Raw genomic sequence first — 22,447 nt, 5'->3', positions numbered from 1 at the left:
GGAACCATCTGTTCTGATAACCTCTGTTCTCTCGGTTTCAACTTCTGCTTCTATCTCCTTGTTACCCCATTTGTCGAGGGATCTGGGGGCCGATGCTCCCTCGTTGGATCCAAGGGGGAGCGGCATCAGACCCTTGTCTGATCCTAACCCCCCTCTCGGGGTTTCGGCGCAGGTGAGCTTGGCACCTACATCGGCCTCGGAGCCATCGCTCTCAGTTCAGAGGAGATCTCCAGGGTCTACTGAGCCAGGGACTTTCAAGCCGGTACCGTGGTGCCTTCAAGGTGAAGAGGAGTGTGCTGTCCTCTGTGACTGCTCCACCCTCAGCTCCATTAGCTCCTTCTCCATTTGTGCCGGTGTCTGCCTCCGATCCTCCCCTCCCCCTAAGACTAGAGAACTCATGTTCCAGGACACCCCATTGAACCACCCCACCTCTTTTGAAACCTCCCCAGAGCACCCCTCAGAGGAGGTCCTTCGGAAGAGGAAGTGTAAGAGGATGCATTTGGACTCCTCTGAGTCCCTGACATCAGACATGTACTTGGAGGAGTCAGAAGGGTCCCCATGGTCCCCCTTTGAGAATGTCTCATTTTCAGACATCCTGGAAATCCTTAGGCAGAGGGGTGACTGGAAGTCCCTTGCCCCTTCTGAGGACGAGTCTGTGTACCTGGATGCATTTGGTTCCCGACCCTCCACCTCTTTGGTGTCTCTGCCTTTTGACCCACTGGCTGTAGTGAGTTGGAAGGTGTGGAGCTCTTCAGAGACTATGGAGCCAGTTCTGCGGACGCCCAATAAATTTATAACTGCTCCGGACGACAGGCTTTTTCTCTCTAAGGGCATACTGTCGATGGTATTGTGGTGGCAGTAGCCACTAAGAAAGAACTAGCGGAAACTTCTGTCCATCTGCTGAACAGAGAGTCCCGTATGATGGACAGGTATGGCAAGCTTGTGTTTTCTTTAGAGGCCTTTACGCTCGGGTCACTGAATTATCTGTCCCATTTTACATGCCTTCAGAGGGATCTCCTCAACGAGTTGGAAGATACCCTACAGGATCTTACAGCTGAGGGAGCTGCAGGTAAGGCGGCTACTCAGCTTGCGACCTTGACTTCTGTGGTTAACTCCTCCATGTGGCTGAACTCTTACGCAGCAGATGGAGTGAGTAGGGCAGCAGGCACAGGAGTTGCCTTATGGAGACATTCCTGGATGTGCTTTTGTCAATTTGCGGAGCCTTTCAAGTTCTCCTTTACCAACACCCCCTTTGATGGCTTGTTGTTGTTCGGGCCTCAGATAAGAGACTTACCAGGTGTGAATGGGATGGCTAAACTCTCTGCCGTGTGAGTACGTTTTTCTACTCCTTTTAGACTTTACCCAAAAGGTCAGAAGAGCGGGAAGATGTGGATGTCCTTCAAGTATGCAACTGCAGTCATAACATGTGGGTTGTCCTGCCTCAGGCAGCCCTCGGTCGGCCGGATTCCAAAGTCTGGGTCTGACGTCTGCTGATGTCACATTTCTCTCCGGCGTTAGAGCGGCTGGAGTACATAAGCATCAGCCGACGCCATTTTCTTCAGTCTTTCTTGCCGCGCGGTGCCCGAAGCAGAAGCAGTTCGCAAGTGCCGGTCGGTCAGCTCCTGTATTCTTCGATACCGAAGTCATCAGAAAAGCTAAGTACCCCGTTGGGGACCTTTTCTTGCCTCAGCTGATGTCAGAAATTACTGAAAAAGTTAACAATTGTCTTTCTTGTGGTAAACAAATACCTCATAAGGATTTCCACTCTTACTGTCTTCCTTGCCTGGGCCCAGACCACGATGTCTCGGCCTGTGTAGCCTGTGCTCGCTTCAACAAGCGCGCACTCAGGCGCCGGGCGGAGTTCGCTAAAGATTTTTTCGCCGATAAATTTGCTTACACCATGCCGTCGGATCTTCCGACATCGCAAACTCCCAAAAAGCGAAAAGACCGGGACCGACATCCTCGGCCCACGTCTACCACCGACTCCATGCCAAAACCTAGCGAGTGCTCGGTTCCCTCTGAGACTGTCTCCACCGCCCCAAACCGAAGACACCGCATTACCGACGACTCCGATTCCGGACATCACTCCGCCAGTTATCGATTTTCCTCCGGATACTGAAACCGAGGAAATGCCCGAGACCATTGCTGTCGACAAGGTCACTCCTGCACGTGGAGCTGCCAGGCCTCCTATGGCCATGTCTATTAAGGCCTACACTAGGGCTAAGGCAGCCAGCAAAACAAAGCATATTACTTCTAAATCCTTACCTCAGCCTACTCCAGAGACACAAATTATGTCCATGGCTGCTGATTTAATTTCCATGATTAGAGGTTCACAGGCCCATCCTGAGAGAGGATCCCAGCCTCCTTCCGATAAAAGGCCCCGGGTTGAACCCTCTGACCCTATTCCTTCAGATGAAGATTCTGAGGGCTCTGTCCACTCTGATAGCCAGGAAGAGCTCTTCCAGACCTATGAGGACTCGGATGCAGAAGATTCCATCCCCTCGGCCTCCCCTCCTGAGGATATTTCTTTTGGGGAAGTTCTGCACACCATGAGGGAACATTTCAAGTGGCAAGGTCAGGAATATTCTGATTCTAGGAAACGCCTGAGGACTTTCCTTAAGAAGCCCCAGCACAGGCCCTTAGCTATACTTCCTGTACTTGATGTTCTGGATGATTTATATTCTGACTCTAGTGCTACCCCTGATTCTCTTCCTCCTGCTCCAGCCAAGCCAGACAGGTATTACAGGGCCCAGAAACTCATTCCCATTTATTCAGGGCCCATACTGCTGATTTGGAAACTATTTCACAGGGGCCTAAAGGAGTTTCAGCCTCCACCTCTAAAAATCCATTCCCCTCCAACAGGGAAGCTAGGTCATTAGAGAGATGGGGCAAAAAGGTTTACACATCCACTACCTTATCTATGAGAGCTTTAAATTGCCTTTTTCATATGTTACAGTATCAGGATTACCTGTTAAAAGATTTACAAAAAACATTAGCCACTCCTGATCCTTTAGACAGGAAGACTTTGCAGGATGCTGTACATAACACTCAGCAAGTAAGCAATCACTTCCTGCAGTGTGGATATGATGCACTGGAAGCTTCATGTAGGGCAGCTATGACAGGGGCAGTCATTCGTAGACACGCTTGGTTAAAAGATCAACCTCTACCAGATCATGTAAAAGCAAAACTTCTGGATGCACCTTTGGAAAAGAACAAGCTTTTTGGTGCGAATGCTAAGGATGTGTTAAAGACCATTGAAAAAAAATCAAAATCAGTTCAGACGGTGAAAGATTTCCTCCAGGTTCAACCCCCCAGATTCAGTAGGAATTGGCCTTCTAAAAACTGGTCCTTTCCTAATCCAGAAAAGTTTCAAAGGGGTAAGAACAGACGTGGCCGAGGAAGAGGCCAATACAGAGGCCCTTACAGGGGACTACAATGGCAGCCAGGAAACCAAAGAAGTGACGCAGGGGTTTCACCTGCCCCACAACCACAATCTCAATGACTTTCCTCTACTACCGCCTACCAGGGAACAAATAGGAGCTCCCTTGGGCGGGAAATTATCTCTGTTTGCAGAAAATTGGCACAGACTGACAAAGGACAAATGGATTTTGGACATTATAGACCGAGGGTACAGGTTTCATTTTCATACCTTACCAAGAAAACAAGGCATGCCAAACCTACCACAAAACCAGAGGGCAGAGGCTATCAAGCAAATCACTCTGCTGACACGGATGAAAGCAATAGAAAGAGTTCCACAACAAGAACAAGACCAGGGGTTTTACTCAAGACTGTTCCTTGTTCCAAGAAAAGAATCTCAATGGAGACCAATACTGGACTTGTCCGCATTAAACACCTTTCTCATAGTACCAAAGTTCAAAATGCTGACTCTACAGCAACTCCTTCCCATGCTGGGCAGGGGGTCTTGGCTGATTACTCTGGACCTCAAGGAGGCATACCTGCATGTCCCTATCAGACACAGCTGCAGAAGATACCTCAGATTTCTTGCAGGGCCAGAGCATCATCAATTCTCAGCATTGCCATTTGGCTTATCTACTGCGCCCAGAGTATTCACAAAATGCCTGGCTTCAGTAATTGCTCATTGCAGGCTCCAGGGGATACAAATTTACCTGTACCTGGACGACTGCCTCATACAAGCGGACGACAAATTGATGTTGACAAAAAACCTGGATTATGTCATACGATTACTTCAAGCTCTGGGATACACAGTCAACTTCCAAAAGTCAAGACTGCAGCCATCCCAGCAAATAATCTTCTTAGGAGCCAAACTAGACACAGCCTCTCAGATGGCTTACCTGACAGAAGACAAGCAAGAGAAGTTTTCTCATTACTTCAAAGGTTTAGCAAAACTCACCCAGATGACAACTTGGAGACGATCATACCGCTCATTCCATGCCTACAAAAGGAATTCCTATGGTGGGCCTCGGTGAGCCAGGCAAACACAGGTATGTCATTCAAAAAACCACAGATAACAGACCATGACCACAGACGCCTCAGACCTTGGATGGGGGGCGCACATGGAAGGCAGGTGTATACAAGGACAATGGTCTCCAAAGGAAACGCATCTGCATATAAACCAAAAGGAAATGCTGGCAGTAATGCATGCCATCGAGGCCTTTCAACACCAACTCCAGCAAGGCCATTTACTGATACGGACAGACAACACCACTGTGATGTGGTACATAAACAAGCAAGGGGGCACCCACTCTTACCCCCTTTGCAGACTGTCCATGCATCTTTGGGAGAAATCACTGAGCCTAAACATCCAGTTACAATCCCAGTTTGTTCCAGGAAAAGACAATGTGTTGGCGGACAGCCTAAGCAGGAATTTCACAGATCCACACGAGTGGAGGTTACATCCGAAGGCCTTCAGACAACTCACTTCGACATGGGGCAAGCCAGAAGTGGACCTATTTGCCTCTCACCTCAACCATCTTCTACCAAAATTCTGCACAAGGACATACCATCCAAAAGCTTGGAAAATAGATGCCCTCTCATTCAAATGGAACTCCATAACAATCTATGCATTCCCACCTCTGCCACTGATTACCTCAGTATTACTAAAGATCAAAGCAGAGAGACCCAAGGGAATCATAATAGCTCCGGACTGGCCAAGACAACACTGGTACCCACTACTATGGAGCATATGTCACACCAGGAGGTGGGCCCTTCCCCAGTGGCCTCTACTTTTGACTCAACACAACTTCGAAACAGTGCATCCAAATCTTCAGACACTGCAGCTAACAGCCTGGGAGATCCCATAAATAACTTCAGCCTATCTCTCTCCAAGGAAGTTCAGCGGATACTAACAGAGGCTCGAAGACCATCCACCAGAAAGGTTTACTTAGCAAAGTGGAAAAGATTCAGCAATTGGAATACCAGCAAGGGACATGATGCATCATTGTTGAACATCCCACTCATCTTGGAATATTTGGCAGATATGTTAAAGAACGGCCTCTCATATTCTTTCATAAAGATACATGCATCTGCTATTTCAGCTAGATACAACACTGATCCTCTTGTTTTTTCACACCCTTTACTAAGGCAATTCCTCAGGGGAATCAAGAACATTAAGCCACCAAGAAAGGCCCCAGTGCCAGCCTGGGACTTCAATTTTGTCCTAGAAAAACTGACTCTACCTCCATTTCAGCCAGCAGCTTCAGTTTACTTGCAATTTCTCTCATGGAAGACAGCTTTCCTGTTGGCAATTACATCAGCAAGAAGGGTTTCGGAGCTACAGGCCCTAATGGCAATACCACCCTTTATTATTTTTCAGAGACAGGGTTTCATTAAGGACCAACCCTACTTTTATGCCAAAGGTGGTATCTAGGGTTTCTTTAAATCAAGCCATTCATCTGCCTGCTTTCTTCCCCAATCCTGAGAATAAGGGGGAAAGACTGTTGCATACCTTGGACATTCACAGACAACTTCGTTACTACCTGGACAGAACTAAGGCCAGTAGGAAGTCTGAACAACTTTTTGTAGCTTACGCCCCTGCAGTCCAAGGAAAAGCAATTTCAAAACAGACTATTTCAAAATGGATTGGACATTGCATCAGATTCTGTTATTCCTTTCATGGAAAGACTGTTCCAGCCAATGTCAGACCACATTCCACCAGAGCTACAGCCACCTCTACAGCATTCTTAAGAGGGGTGCCTACTAAGGACATTCTAGAAGCTGCTACATGGAGCTCCGTGCATACATTCTCAAACACTACAATCTCCCTCTATACTCCAGATCCAGAGCAGTCTTTGCATCGCAGTCCTGCAGGGTTTGATTGCCACACCATCTTTTCCTAGAGCATTCCTCCTCCCCAGCTAAGCTATGGTATTCTACCCACATGTTATGACTGCAGTTGCATTCTTGAAGGACATAGTACAGTTTTGTACCTACCATAAATGTAGATGTCTGATAGACATGCAACTGCAGTCGGATTTTCCCACCCTCCATACCCCTCTATGCCTAGGGTCCACTCCTATCCCTGTTACTCTTAGCTGGGGATATCTGTTATGGTGTATTTGTTTTATTGCTCATTTCTTTGTTTGGAATCCTGTTTTTGTCTTCCAATTTGATTACAGCCTTCCTTGGAGGGCACCTGGCATCTGGGGCAAGAAACACTGAAGAAAATGGCGTCGGCTGATGCTTATGTACTCCAGCCGCTCTGACGTCGGAGAGAAATGCGACATCAGCCGACGTCGGACCCAGACTTTAGAATCCGGCCGACCGAGGGCTGCCTGAGGCAGGACAACCCACATGTTATGACTGCAGTTGCATGTGTATCGGACATCTACATTTATGGTAGGTACAAAACTGTACTTTCTGGAAATCCCAGGGAGCTTCACCTGATACATGTTGAGATTTTTACCCCAGGGGCAGAGGGGGAAATAACGGAAGACGCCAGTCTCGTGACGGGGGGGGGGGGGGGGTCTGCAGAATCAGGGCGACAGAGATACATTCTCTGGTAGGCCCTTCCTGCGCTCCTGAAGGCAGGCCCAACTGTCCACCCCTGGAGGCAGTCGGGGTCAGGTTATCCTTGTACCCAAATGCCTGGCAGACAATCACGGAAGATACATGGGTACTATTGATAATATCCAGGGGTTACAAAATTCCCTTCTCCCAATCACCCCTTACAAGAAAACAGTCAATCTCAGATGTTCCACCCAATCTTCGGGGACAGGCAAACCTTGAAGTTCAAAGATTGCTAGAAAAAAGAGCCATCCAGGAAGTCCCCGCATACCAAATCGAATCCGGAACTTACTCAAGGTTCTTTTTAGTTCCAAAAAAGACAGGGGACTGGAGGCCCATTTTGGATCTCAGCAGACTGAACAAATCAGTCAAGAAAACAAAGTTCTGGATGGTAACACTGCAGTCCATTCTTCCCTTTTTGGTTCAGGACAATTGGGTGTGCTCTATCGATCTCCAGGATGTGTACTACCACATACAAATGGACAAGCGATCCAGGAGATATCTATGCTTCCGGCTGGGAGCCAGTCATTACCAGGTCAGAGCTCTGTGCTTTGGTCTCATCACAGCCCCCATGGTGTTAACCAAATGCATGGCAGTAATTACTGCTAACCTGAGGCATCTAGGATTCCGGGTGTTTCCATATCTAGACGAATGGCTCCTTACTGCCATCAATGAGCATCAGCTAATCAAAGCAAGGGACTCCACAATTCACACTTATTCACAACTAGGCATCACCATAAACTGCGAAAAGTCTGCCTTGTTGCCTTGTCAATATATTACATTTATAGTGTCAGATTTAGACTCAAGGGCCATGATAGCAAAGCTGCCTCAGGAAAGGGTGTCGACCATTTATCATCAAGTTTCAATCCTTATGGCGAAAAAGAGAATTCAAGCAAGATTTGTCCTCAAAGTCTTGGGTTAAATGGCTGCAGTAATTACTCTGGTCCCTGCGGCGCGTTTCCACAGGAGAATTCTGCAGTGGCTCCTTTTTGCTCAGTGGTCATTCCACGATTTACCAATGTCACATCAGATTTTAATCACGGAGTCCTGCAAGAAGAATCTAGAATGGTGGCTTCACTCCCCCCTGGTGACAATAGGCAGGTCGTTTCTAACCCCCCAACCTTGTGGCCACAATGACCATGGACGCTTTCCATATAGGGTGGGGGGGGGGTCATTATCTGGGACAGACAGTTCAAGGGACTTGGCAGCAACACGAGTACCACTTGCACTTCAGTGTCCTAGAGATGAGAGCGGTGCTTCTGGTATTGCAAGCACTTCAACACTACCTACAGGGACTATAGCTATTCAGACAGACAATATGTCGGTAGTGTGGTACATCAACAAACAGGGCAGAACGAGGTTTTATCACTTGTTTCGGGAGGCTGTACTAGTATGGCAATGGGCGATGTCTTCGCAACATTTTCTGATCGCAACGCACATTCCGGGGAAGTCCAGTGCGATAGCATACAAGCACAGCAGGGCGATTCTGATGCCTCAAACGTGGTCTCTGAAACAGGAAATTACATACTTTCTTTTTTCGCAAATGGGGTCAGCCATGCTGCGATCTTTTCGCCACCCCCCCTCAACAACAAATGCAGCAGCTACTTTGCCCTAGTCCCACCACCGGGACAGTCACCCAGGGACGCACTTGTTCACGATTGGCCCCCGGGACTGCTTTATGCTTTTTCACCATTCTCCCTGATTCCCAAGGTTCCTCAGAAAGCAAAGTTGCTAGTTTGCAAGATAATCCTCATTGCCCCTTACTGGCCTCGTCAGATATGGTTCTCATTCCTTTGGCCTCATCTGCAGGTCGGAGCCTTAGATCTTGGACCCCCCAGTTCCAGATCTCCTGATGCATCAGTCATGTGCACTCCACCCTTCCTTCCAAACTCTCAAGCTGAGAGCTTTGTTTCTCCACTTCCAGTCTTAGCCAGGCTTCCCGATATTTCCCCAGCAGTTCAACACATTTTGATTTCCTCCCACAAACCGGCTACCAGGAAACTTTATGCTAGTAAATGGAAGAGGTTCTCTTTCTGGGCACACAAGAATGAGATTTATCCCTTTACCTCACCCATTTCAAAGATTCTCAAAGTTTTTGCTGAAACCTTTGAGCGAGGGGCAGCAGCAGCTACTGTCCGGCTTCAGCTGGCTGCCATTTCTAATTTTCATGTGGGAGAAATGGGCTCTAACGTTAGGTCCCATGGGCTATGCAAAGCATTCCTAAGAGGTACTATCCTCTTAAGACCTCCAGTAAGAGAACCCCCCCCCCCCCCCCGGACCTAAATTTTGTTTTAACGGCTCTGATCCTTCCCCCATTTCAGCCAGCTGCTACTTGTCCCCTAAAATTTTTTGACACAGAGGACCGTTTTCTTGACTGCCATTACCTCAGCTAGAAGGGTTTCAGAATTACAGGCCTTATCAATTCGTTCTCCGTACTTGATTTTCCGCAAAGATAGTTTCTCTCAGAACCAATCCCTCCTTCTTACCAAAGGTGCGTGCTGCCTGTATTCTTCCCCAATCATGGCAACAAGGCAGAGTATAAGCTCCATCAATTGGACGTTCATAGACAGTTACGTTTTTATTTACACAGGACCAAGGACATCGGAAAATCCGACCAATTGTTTATATCCTTTGCAGAAAATAGAAAAGGTCATTCAGTCTCAAAAGTGACCTTATCTAACTGGCTTTCAGACATCATTACTTACGTCTACAATTTGCGGAACAAAAAACTTTCAGGAAAAGTTAGAGGACACTCATCTAGGGCCTTGGCTACCTCTTTTGCCTTTCAAGCCAAACTGTCTTTAGATTCGATCTGTGCAGCAGCTACATGAGCTAATCCTCATACCTATATCACTCATTACAAAGTAGATGTGGCCTCCTGGAACAGGGCATCCAAGGTCCTGAAGAGTCTTTTCCTGTGAGCCACCAAAGAAACAGGTGTTGGGGATGCAGTCCCAACCAGCAAGAATGAAGGCGAGAAAGGGACAACATAACATAACATAAAGAAGTTATGAACTCACCATAACGTTCCATGTTTGTTGTCCTTGATCTTACTTTCCTTCCCCCTTCCTGGAGGATCGAGAGGAGTTCCTTTAATTGGCTACACTGGCTGAGTTTCCCTTTACCATACCATTTGTTTAGACCTAGACTCTCTTTCTATCCCTTTGCTGATTATTTGCACCTTTATACCAAAGTGATGTTCTTAGTGTAACAGATGAGACCGCAACCGACACAGGACCCAAGACTTTGATAATCAGGCCAACTGAGGGCTACTGCAAGCAGATAACCCAAATGTGATGACTGCAACAGTGAATACATTCGAACATCTACATTTATGGTAAGTGTACACAACTATACTTTCTTTTACATATAAAAATCTATTAATTTTTTACTTGCATAGTGTAGTGTTTGGGTCATCACAAATGAGATCTGGGTAACACCTGCTAGGCATGTTGGGAAAGGGGCTAGCCTCGAGCCAGTAAAAGCTCTCGAGCTATAGTATATGGCTGAGTCTGCTCCGAACCCAACCAGCAAGAAGGAAGGCGAGATCAAGGACAACAAACATGGAACGTTATGGTGAGTACATAACTTCTTTTTTATTAATTTGCTTGTTGCCTGATTGGTGGATTTGAAACCATGCAGCTTAAAGTTACTGTGCTTTGAGTTTCAGAAGTTTGGTCTTCCATTGCAGAGCAGTTGTATAGACTTGTTCTACAAGATTATGGGATCTGTAGTCCTTCGTTGCTGTGATGCTACCTCTGGATATATTCAAGTTTTGTACTTCAGTGTTTCTTGCAAACTTTGTTAGTACTGATTTTTTTCTTCATTTATTTCGTTTTCCTTGTAACACAAGCATTTTGGATTGCATGGAGTACATGCAGAAACCCTAGTTGTAGTAACAAATCATCAATTTTCTTGTAACTTTCTGATGTTTTTTATGTTTGTTTTAGGTTCGATCTGTGGAAGAAATGAATCATAACTTTCAGGCCCTTGCACTCGAATCTCGAGGAATGGGAGAGGTAGGTTTTATTTTTATTTTTTTTCCTATTTCATTGAAAATAGTATCTGTTGAGCATCCAACTTTGAAATGGATTTTTCCATAATACTTAAGCAGTTCAAATGTTTCTGCAGCTCCATCTGTTGCTTGCTAGAGAAGTTCACCAACTCCAGAGTGGCTCACTTCCCTAAGTTGACTTGAGCTTTGATTAAGGTCTTGGATGCAGTCATAGCCACCTGTCACCAGACCATGACGTCTCTGGTTGTCGGTTTTGTGTTAGGTTCAACAAACGTACAATTAAGCATCGGGCAGAATTCACCCAGCATTATTTTGGTAGAAAATTTAACTATAGCATGCCATCGGAGCAACCCGCATCAGCAATGATTAAAAAACGCAAAGATAAGGACCGGCAGCCAAGGCCAAGACCAGATACCGAGGCCCCAGCAAGGCCTGACGCTGGTTCTCCGGTTTTCAGCGAGGCACCTTAACAGCCCCTGACTACCGCTGATTCTGAATTTCTGACGGCATCCCAAACCGAAACAGTTGGGCCTCAGGATCCGGTTCCACCTCACTCCTCGGACGCCAGCCCTGACAGGGATCCGGAAATTTTGGATAGGCCTTCGGTCTCAGAGGGTGTGTTCACACTGACAACTGCCTCTGCCAAGCCTCATGCTAAGCTCAAAGCCCCCTTGAAAGTTAGAAAACCGGGGCCACACCCCCCCCACAGGCCCCTATGCCTAAAAAACAGATGCTTAAGATGGCCGAGGATTTAATTACCCTTATCAGGGGATCCCAACCCCCACCTGACAAAAGGCCTAGACTGGAGGAAGATTATCCTTCCTCTGACCAAGCATCCATTTCCTCAGGCATCTCTGACGACCAGGATTACTCCTTCCCTCCTTATGAAGACTCAGATGCTGAAGAGTCCATTCCATCTGTCTCCCCCCCTGAAGACTACTCTTTTGGGGAAACTTTACACACCATGAGGGAACACTTCCACTGGGAAGGCCAAGATTACTCTGACTCCAAGAAAAGACTTTGTGAGATGTTCTTCATCTCACATTGCTGCAGTCCTAACACTTGGGTAGTCCGCTGTCCTCGGTCGGCCCGAATATCAAAGTATAAGGCTGACGTCGGTCAGGGCGCATTTGACTGACGTCAGGACGACAGGGTACAAATGCGCATGACCGACGTCATATCCTCAGTCTTTTTTGCCGCATGGTCCGATGCAGAAGCAGTATTGCAAGTGCCGGTTGGCGTTCTGAGATTTTTCGATTTAGAAGTTTCAGACCGAGTTCAAAGTTGGCTAAGTACCCCGTTGGGGAATATTTTAGTTTTTTCTTGCCTCAGTCATTTACCGGATGTCAGAAAAAGTTAATAATTGCATTTCTTGTGGGAAACAGATACCGCATAGGGATTATCATACTTTGTGTATTCCTTGCTTAGGGCCTGAGCACGACGTTGTTGGCTGTCGCTCTTGTGCTAGATTTAATAAACGCACTATAAAGAGAAGATTGGATTGTGCAAGGTTAGTCTTTGGGAAGCGGTGCAACTATAAAATGCCGTCGGATGCTCCGACGCCCGCTTCTTCCAAGAAGGGCAAGGACAAGCCAGTTAAGCCTCGGCTAGAAGAACCGTCTGTACCAGACGCCGGTTCTTTAGAGGTGTCGGTGGAGCCGGTGGCTCCACCGGAGGTTTCTTTGTGTTCCCAGGGTGAGACCTTATTATTGCAGGATGTGGCCTCTCAGGAGACTAGTCAGGCTGAGGGGCTTCTCATCTTACTATACTCCCTCCCTTCCCAAGGTGGCTAGGCCTTCTCCTTCTGTTTCAAAGGCTTCCCCCAGGGGCAGGCCAGGTTTAGCTTCAGTTGGTGTTACCCCTAGGTCTTCAGGTACTGTGCCCAAGAAGCATATGCTTAAAATGGCAGAAGATTTGATTACTTTGATTAGGGGTTCTATGCCCCCTCCTGATAAGAGACCTAGGGTGGAGCCTGAGCTGGGGGTTTGGAGCAGGCTTCAGATGTTTCAGAGTCTTCGGCTGAAGACTTGCAGGAGTACTCTCCTTATTCTGATTCTGATGTGGATGATTCTACTCCTTCTGCTACTCCTCCTGAGGATTTTTCTTTTCAGAAACTCTTCATTCCATGAGGGAGCATTTTAAGTGGGAAGGTCAGGACTTCTCTGATTCCAGGAAAAGGCTTAGGGAATTTCTGTTTTACCCCAGCATAGGCCTTTGGCTATACCTCCTGTTTTGGATGTAGTGGAAGATGTTTTTACAGAGGCTTCTCTTAATCCTGATTCTTTGCCTCCTGCGCCTGTTAAGCCGGATAGGTATTACAGGGTGCCTGAAGCTCATAAGTATCTTTTTAAGAGTCCTAGGGCAGACCCAGAAACTGTTAGCCAGGGGCCTAAAGGTGTTAAGGCTTCTGTTGTTAAGAATCCGGTTCCTGCAGACAAGGAGGCTAGGGCCTTGGATAGATGGGGAAAGAAAGTCTATACTTCTTCCACTCTTGCTATGAGGGCTCTGAATTGCCAGTTTCACATGTTGAAATACCAAAATTATCTCCTTTCACTATTGAAGTCTAAGGTTGATGCTCTGGCAGTAGGTATTGATTGTAAGGAGTTGCAAGATTTAGTGCATGTTTCTGAACAGGTGGGTAAGCATTCTTTGCAATGTGGTTTTGATGCTGTACAGGCCTCGCCTAGGGTGGCTGCCACTGGGTCAGTCCTTCGCAGGCACGCCTGGCTGAGGGATCAGAATTTGTCTGAACATGTTAAGACAAGGATTTTAGATGCTCCTTTACAATCTGACGTGTTGTTTGGTCCTCCTGTTGACAGTTTTAAAGAAAATGGAAGACAAGGCTAAGTCTATGCAGACTGTTAAAGATTTTTTGCAGGTCCAGCCTCCGAAGTTTAGTAGAAATTGGCCTACTAAAGGGTGGACGTATCCTTCTTATGGTTCACAGTCTAGGGGTAGATCTAGACGTGGTAAAGGCAGAGCCCAGGGCTCTTTCAGGCCTAGAACAGGGAGTTCTCCTGCACAGGCTTCGGGTGAGGGCAGGGGTCAGTCCTTCCGGCAGCAGACCCAATGACCTACCTTTTCAGCTGCCAGAGCCTGCCTGCCTGGCAGCACCTTTGGGAGGAAGGTTGGCACTTTTCAAAGAGAATTGGAGTTTAATTACCCAGGACAGATGGGTATTGGATATCATTCACCACGGCTACAGGTTTTATTTCCATACCTTGCCTCCTTTCAAAGGCATGCCAGACGTTCCTCCTCCACAAAGACTAGAGGCTCACAAACAGGTTTCTCTGTTGCTCCAACTAGGGGCCATACAGCCGGTCCCTCTGCCAGAAGTGGGCCTAGGATTTTATTCTCGCCTGTTCCTAGTACCAAAGAAGGGGAACACGTGGAGACCAATTTTGGATTTATCTATCCTCAACACATATCTGGACATTCCCAAGTTCAAAATGTTGACGTTGCAGCAGCTTTTACCTCTGCTGGGCAAAGATCATTGGATGGTAACTTTGGATCTCAAGGAGGCTTACCTTCATGTTCCTATCAGACTAAGTTGCAGGAAGTATCTGCGTTTTGAGCTGGGACTTCTCACTATCAGTTCTCTGCATTGCCCTTTGGCTTATCTATTGCCCAGAGTGTTCACGAAAGTTCTGGCTCCAGTGATAGCTTTCTTCAGGCTAAAAGGAATACAGATCTATCCTTATTTGGACGACTGCCTAATTCTGGCTCAAGGAAGAGAAGAGCTTCTTCATCATTTGGATTATGTGATAGCAGTGCTAAGATGCCTAGGGTATTCTGTGAACGAAATAAAGTCCAGTCTAGTACCCTCTCAAGACATGTGCTTTCTGGGTGTGAGACTGAATACAGCATCCCAGATGGCCTTTTAACCCCGGACAAACAAAAGAGTCTATCCCTTTACTTCCATCAACTATCTCATCAGTCCGGGCTGACTGCAAGGACAGTCCTTCAAGCCTTAGGGTTCATGGCATCTTGTATTCTGGTGCTTCCCAATGCCAAACTGCATATGAGGAAGCTACAATGGTATCTCAAAAATGTATGGACACAGCACTGCCAGGATCTAGACGCTGTCATTCAAATAATACCTTGCATTCAAAAGGAATTTTTGTGGTGGGCTCAGGAATGTCACCTAAACAAGGGACTCTCTGTGACCCGGCCAGAGGCGAGTCAGATTTTAACGACAGATGCCTCAGACAAAGCTTGGGGAGCTCATCTAAATGGAAAGTGGATACAAAACAAGTGGCCTGTCAGACTACAACATCTACATATCAACATGAAAGAGATGTTAGCAGTCCAGTTTGCATTAATTGCTTTCAAGGAATTGCTTCTTCCAGGGCAGGTGTTGATTCTAACAGACAACACAACTGTCATGTGGTACATCAACAAGCAAGGGGGAACGCACTCTTATCCTCTATGTAGGCAAGCAATGATTTTGTGGGAGACTGCTCTCAGTTTACAGCTCAATCTTCAGGCAAGGTTTCTGCCAGGAGCACAGAACTCCTTAGCAGATGTGTTGAGCAGACGAATTATGGATCCCCACGAGTGGAAATTGGATCCTCATGTATTTCAGAAATTGACAGTGTCATGGGGAACTCCAGACATAGATCTGTTCGCTTCTCCACTAAACCATCAGCTGCCAAAGTTTTGCACAAAAGGTTTCATCCCACAGCTTGGAAAGTGGATGCTCTTTCTTTCAATTGGAGCAATCTTCATGTATATGCCTTTCCACCTCTGCCTCTCCTCCCAAAGGTACTTCTAAAGGTCAGACAGGACAAGCCAAGGATGATTTTAATAGCTCGGATTGGCCTCGGCAACACTGGTACCCATTACTGAGAAGTCTGGTACGGAAGCCTCCATGGCCTTTGCCTTCGATTCCACACCTGTTGTCGCAGGAGGACAGCCATTTGCTAAATGTCAAGCTTCACTCTCTGCACCTAACAGCCTGGCATATTCTGTTTTGAACCAAAGTGGGCCTCCACTTCCTCAGCAAGTTTTGAATGTTATTTTGGAAGCTAGGAGGCCTAGTACAAGGAAAGTGGACGCAGACAAATGGAAGAGATTTTGTTTTGGAGTGCAGCAAAGATTTTGATGTTTCTGAGCCTAATTTGAGTGTGGCTCTTCAATATCTTACTGAGTTACTGGACAAAGGTTTGTCTTTCTCTTCTATTAAAGTTCATGCTGCAGCAATTTCAGCTCACTATGATTGCAACCCACCATTGTTTTCTCATCCTTTGTTCAAGCAATTTCTTAGAGGGGCAAAGAATATAAGACCCCCACGAAGAGCTCCTACTCCTGCTTGGGATCTCAATTTTGTGTTGGAGAAACTCACTCTACAACCTTTTGAGCCTGCAGCTACTGCTGAGTTAAAATATTTATCTTGGAAGACTGCTTTTTTGTTGGCCATTACCTCTGCAAGAAGGGTTTCTGAATTACAGGCCCTTATGGCAGTTGAGCCTTTCTTGATTTTCCATAAGGATAGGGTATCATTACGTACTAATCCTTCCTTTATGCCTAAGGTGGTTTCTAGTGTGGCTTTAAACCAAACTATTCATTTGCCTACTTTTTATGCAAATCCCCAAAATAAAGGGGAAAAGATTTTGCACACTTTAGATGTCCACAGGCAGTTGCGTTATTATTTGGACAGAACTAAAGGGTTCAGGCAGTCTCAGCAGTTGTTTCAGGGCAAGCCTGTATCAAAACAAACTATTTCTAAGTGGATTGGGTTTTGCATTGCTTTCTGTTATTCCCATCATGGCAAGGAGATTCCAGCTGGGATTAGGCCTCATTCCACTAGGGCTACTGCCACTTCGACAGCTTTTTTGAGGGGAGTGGCAACCAAGGATATTTTGGAGGCAGCTACTTGGAGTTCTGTACATACTTTCTCTAGGCATTATCACCTGCCACTTTACACTAAGTCCAGGGCTGGTTTTGCCACTGCTGTTTTGCAGGGCATTTTGGCAGCTCCTGCTTCCTTGTAGTTAGCCATCCTCCCTTACCTCTGCTTTGGGATTCTACCCAAGTGTTAGGACTGCAGCAATGTGAGATGAAGAACATAGTACAGTTTTGTACCTACCATAAATGTAGATGTTCGAAGATCCACATTGCTGCAGTCCAATTTACCCTCCCTCCTTCCCCTCTGTAGTTAGAGGCGGTTATGTGGGTTGGGTTGTACATTTTGTGTATATTGTATATATTGTACATATAGTTAGTGCAGGGATGGTTGGTTGGTTGTTTGCTGTCTTTTGGTTTTGACCTTTATTTTTGGGTCTTCTGACATCTGGGGCAAGAAAAGACTGAGGATATGACGTCGGTCATGCGCATTTGTACCCTGATGTCCTGACGTCAGTCAAATGCGCCCTGACCGACGTCAGCCTTATACTTTGATATTCGGGCCGACCGAGGACAGCGGACTACCCAAGTGTTAGGACTGCAGCAATGTGGATCTTCGAACATCTACATTTATGGTAGGTACAAAACTGTACTTTTCTTCTGCTTCCACAGCATAGAGCCCTGGCAATCCCTCCAGTTTTAGACATTTTGGATGATGTTTTCTCTGAATCCAGTTTAAACCCAGGTTCCTTACCTCCAGCACCAGCTAAACCAGACAGATACTACCGAGTTCCTGATGCTCATAAGTTTCTATACAAAAGCCCTAATGCAGACCCAGAGACCATTTCCCAGGGTCCCAAAGGGGTTAAGGCTTCTACTGCTAAGAATCCCCTAACTTCTGAAAGAGATTCCAGAGCATTAGAAAGATGGGAAAAGAAAGTGTATATGTCTGCCACTTTGGCCATGAGGGCATTAAACTGCCAATTCCACATGCTAAAATACCAACAGTATTTGATTACACAGTTAAAGCAGAAGCTGATCCCTCAGACAGATCAACTAGATTTGAAAGAGATGCAGGATTTGCTGCATGCAGCAGAACAGGTGGGAAAACATACGTTACAGTGTGGTTTTGATTCATTGGAAGCCTCATGTAGAGCAGCTGTCACAGGGTCTGTCGTACGTAGGCATGCTTGGCTTAAAGAACAAGCCTTACCAGAACATGTCAAAGCAAAGCTATTGGATGCCCAATTGCAGAAAGATGTGTTATTTGGTGTCAAAGCAGAGGAAGTTTTGAAGAAAATGGAAGAAAAGGCAAAATCTATGCAAACAGTTAAAGATTTTTTACAGTTACAACCTCCTCGTTTCAGCAGAAACTGGCCATCAAAAAACTGGTCCTTCCCTGCATCAGACAGACCCCAAAGGGGTAGGTACAGATGCCCAAGGGGCAGAGGCCAGCCACAAGGTTCTTTCAGGCCTAGACAATGGCATACAGCAACTCAGAGGTGGAGACGAAAGATCTCAACCCTTCAGGAAACTAACACAATGACTTCCCTCTTGGCCTGCCAAGCGAAATTGCCCAGGCAGCACCTTTGGGAGGGAAACTGGCTCTATTTCCATAAAATTAGCGCATCATAACAAAGGACAAATGGATTCTGGACAATGTTAAGTTGTCATTCTCGTCTTCATTCTTGCTGGATGGGTTCGGAGCCGATCCTCGGCTCCGACCTGGCGTATACTATAGCTCGAGAGCTATTTTTACCGGCTCGAGGCAGCCCTATATCCCACAATACCATGCGCTAACTCCCCAGATCTCGTTTGCCGCTTCGCTGCGAGGTTGCCTTTTTTACCGGCTCAGGTCAGTAAAAGGAATTTTCAACAAACTTTCTATTTTTCTGAGGTAGTTTATTTTTTCCCTACATTTGTTCCCTATCGATATTATTACTTGATAGTGTTTGTTTCGTAAGCCCTACCCACCCGTTTAGTTAACTTTTATAATCAGGCCTACAGGCTTTAGTTTTTCTGTTTACTCACCCCTGTGTGTGTGTGTTGTTGTTCTAGTCAGCCCCCTCATCTCCCCCTTGTGTATAAGTGAGTGAGTGTGTGTGCTGATTGAGTGACTGTCTTTAGGGCAATGTCCAAAGACGTTAAGGTCTCGGGATTCAAGAAGTGTGACTCACGCTGTCAGAAAATGTCTCTGACAGACGGCCACACTTCTTGTGTCTATTGCTTGGGGCCTTTACACCTGCAGGACTCTTGTTCCGTTTGTCACGGATTTAGTTCAAGAGTCCTGCAGGAAAGGCGTAACAAGCTCATCCTAAGGGGCTTTTTAAAGCCTGATGACTCCCTGTCCAATTCTGGCTCGGGGAAGTCATCAAAAACCGCCAAACCCTCGGCTCCAGCTTCTGAGCCGAGGGCTGGTGTTGTTGAGACAGCTCCGACCTCGGTTCCGCCTGGCTCCGAGGCGAGCAAAGTGGGTTCTGCTTCAAAACCATTATCGGAGCCAACCCCAGCATGCAAGCGCACTAGGTCCCCTTCTTTAGAGTCCGTCAGATCGGCTCCGAGGTCCCCCCTATTGGAGCGGAGTCATAGGACTCATTCATCGAGGTCTTCCAGGCTTTCCAACCACGACATCGAGAGGGTAGTCAGTAGACTCATAAAATCTCAGGCGCTGGCCCAAATGCTTCAGAGCCCATCTCACCAGACTGTGGCGCCTTTGATACAGTTATCCATTCCTCCTCCGACTCATCTCTCGAGTTCGGAGCCGGAGTTCGTTGGAACTGTGACCTTGCCCACATCGGAGCCGATACCTCCTCCTTCGGCTCCGGTGTTGTCGGCTCCGACCTCTTTATTGGTTCCGTCCATGGAGAGGTCCGGGCACCGGGACTCCATTGTCGGCTCCGAGGGGGCGAGTGGCAATGGACCCTTGTCTGACCCCGCTCTCCCTCTCGGAGCTTCGGCTCTGGTTAGTTCGGCCCCGACATCATTCTCGGAGCCTTCTCTGTCGGTTCCGGGGGCGGTTCCGGCCTCTTCGGAGCCGGGGCTACCTTTGGTGTCTGATAGGGGAGCCTTCGAGGTGATGAGGAATGTGCTGGACCCAGTGCCCACACCAAGGTTAAGTTCTGCGGCTCCTCCCTCTGTAGTGCCTGTTACGGTCTCTGGCCACCCTCCTATACCAGACAGTCGAGATCCAAAGCATAGGGTACCCACTTTGGGTGTCTCCTCCTCTTCCGAGGGTTCCCCTGAAGTTTCAGGGGAACCCCCTAGGAAAAGAAAGTGCAAGAGGAAGCACATAGACTCCCCCGAGTCTGTCACGTCGGACACCGACTTGGATGAGTCGGAGGGTTCCCTCAGATCCCCCTCTGAGGATGTCTCCTTTTCAGACATCCTGGAGATCCTAAGACAGAGGGGAAATTGGTCCACTCTCAAACCTTCCGAGGACGAGTCGGTTTACCTTGACACCTTTGGATCTCGCCCTTCCACCTCCTGGGTGTCTCCCCCTTTCGACCCGCTAATGGAGGTAGTGGCTAGAAAGGCGTGGGCAGCTCCTGATTCAATGGAACCTACCCCTAGGAGGCCTTCTAAATTTATTTCTGCACCAGATGACAAATCCTTTCTCACCACAGGTGTTTCAGTTGATGCTGTGGTGGTAGCAGCAGCCACTAAGAAGGAATTAGCTGATCCTTCTGTATCTGTTCATCCTCCTAACAGAGAGTCCAGGACCATGGACAGGTACGGCAAGCGGACCTTTGCTTCAGCGACATTTTCTATGCGATCGCTGAACTATTTGTCATTTCACCCGCCTTCAGAGAGACTTGCTCACAGAGCTGGGTGAAACGGTACAGGATCCTTCTGCTGCGGGGTTTAAGGACAAAATAAACTCTCAGCTGGCTACCCTGAACTCCATTGTTAACTCCTCCATGCAGCTTATCTCTTATGCAGCCGATGGAGCGAGTAGGGCCGCTGGCACAGGCGTTGCATTGAGACGTCACGCTTGGATGCGACTCGGTAACTTTGCCGACCCCTTCAAGGCGTCCTTCACCAACACCCCCTTTGACGGTTCGGAATTGTTCGGGCCTCAGGTGAAGAATACCCTCACCAGATGCGAGCAAGATGGTAAGACTCTCTCTGCCGTGGGAGTCCATTTTCCCACGCCTTCTAGACCTTATCCTAAAGGACAGAGGGGTGGAAAGATGTGGTTCCGCAAACCACAGGGAGTCACGCCTGCCGCACGTGGTGAATTTCCCCCTAGAGGCAGAGGGGGGAATAATAACAGACGCCGCCCCAGGGGCAGAGGGGGTCCACAGAACCAGGGTTCCAAGAAATCTTTCCCTGACCAACCCTTTCAGCATTCCTGAGAAGCTGCCCGACTGCCTTCGGAGGCAGTCAGGGGAAGATCATCTCTGTACCCAGAAGCCTGGAAATCCATCTCCCAAGACACATGGGTACAGAAGATCATATCCGAGGGTTACAAAATTCCTTTCACTTTCCCTCCGGTATAACCGCCAAAACCCCTACCAGACGTACCACCCACACAAAGGGGTCAGGCTCAGCTAGACATAAAAAAGCTGTTGAACAAGAGAGTCATCCAATCTACTCCAGATTCTTTTTGGTACCAAAAAAGACAGGAGATTGGAGACGCATTTTGGACCTCAGCAGGTTAAACAACTATGTATTAAAGACAAACTTTCGGATGGTAACACTGCAGTCCATTCTACCCTTTTTGGGCAGAGACAACTGGATGTGCTCGTTAGACCTCCAGGACGCGTGCTACCACATAAAAATACACAGGCGCTCCAGGAGGTTTCTCCGCTTCCGGCTGGGAGTCGGTCATTTTCAATTCAGGGCCCTGCCCTTTGTTCTCACCACAGCCCCCCGGGTGTTCACCAAATGTTTGGCAGTGGTCACGGCTCACCTGAGACGGAAAGGATTCCAGGTGTTTCCATACTTGGACGACTGGCTCATTTCCGCTACCACCAAACAGGATCTCATAATGGCCAGGGATTACACTATCCAACTTTGCAACAGCCTGGGTATTTCTTTAAATTTTGCAAAGTCCTCCTTGTCGCCTTGTCAATATATAAACTTTATAGGCGCCGTATTAAACACCACAGAAATGTCTGCAACATTACCACCTCAGAGAGTGACAGACATAAGGCGGAATGTTTCAGCTTCTGTTTCAGCCCAGCAGAGTCCAAGTCAAGCTAGTATTGAAAGTGTTGGGCCTCATGGCGGCAGCGATTCTTTTACTTCCATTAGCCCGCTTCCACATGAGACTCCTTCAGTGGATGCTGTTTTCTCAGTGGTCCTGTCAACAGCTGCCAATGACCCACAACATTTTGATAACACCATCTTGCAAGAAACATCTCTCCTGGTGGATGGTTTCCCCCCTCAGCTTTTTCAGGGCAGACCCTTTGTTCTCCCTCCTCCAGTTGCCACTGTCATGGATGCCTCCCTGATCGGGTGGGGGGGGGGGCATTATCAGGGCAGGACGGTCCAGGGCACTTGGCAACAGTCAGAATGCCACCTGCACATAAATGTCCTGGAGATGAGGGTGGTGCTTTTGACGTTGCAGGCCCTTCAGAGCTCTCTTCCCACGGGGACTAT

General features: G+C 47.5%; 1 protein-coding gene across 7 annotated transcripts in view; it reads left to right on the top strand.

Moving 5' to 3' along the window:
- Positions 1-22,447, top strand: part of PUM2 (pumilio RNA binding family member 2) — a 4,949,642-nt gene that overhangs the window by 645,992 nt on the left and 4,281,203 nt on the right. For all 7 annotated transcript variants that reach the window (XM_044067594.1, XM_044067585.1, XM_044067551.1 and 4 more), the window contains exon 3: positions 10,935-11,003. In XM_044067594.1, coding sequence (XP_043923529.1) covers positions 10,935-11,003 — 69 coding nt within the window. The remainder of the gene's footprint in view (positions 1-10,934; positions 11,004-22,447) is intronic.

Source organism: Protopterus annectens, chromosome 1.part0, assembly GCF_019279795.1.
Source record: "Protopterus annectens isolate FY-2018-M chromosome 1.part0, PAN1.0, whole genome shotgun sequence".
NCBI classification, from domain to species: Eukaryota; Metazoa; Chordata; order Ceratodontiformes; family Protopteridae; genus Protopterus; species Protopterus annectens.
This window is presented reverse-complemented; position numbering and strand designations above follow the sequence as displayed.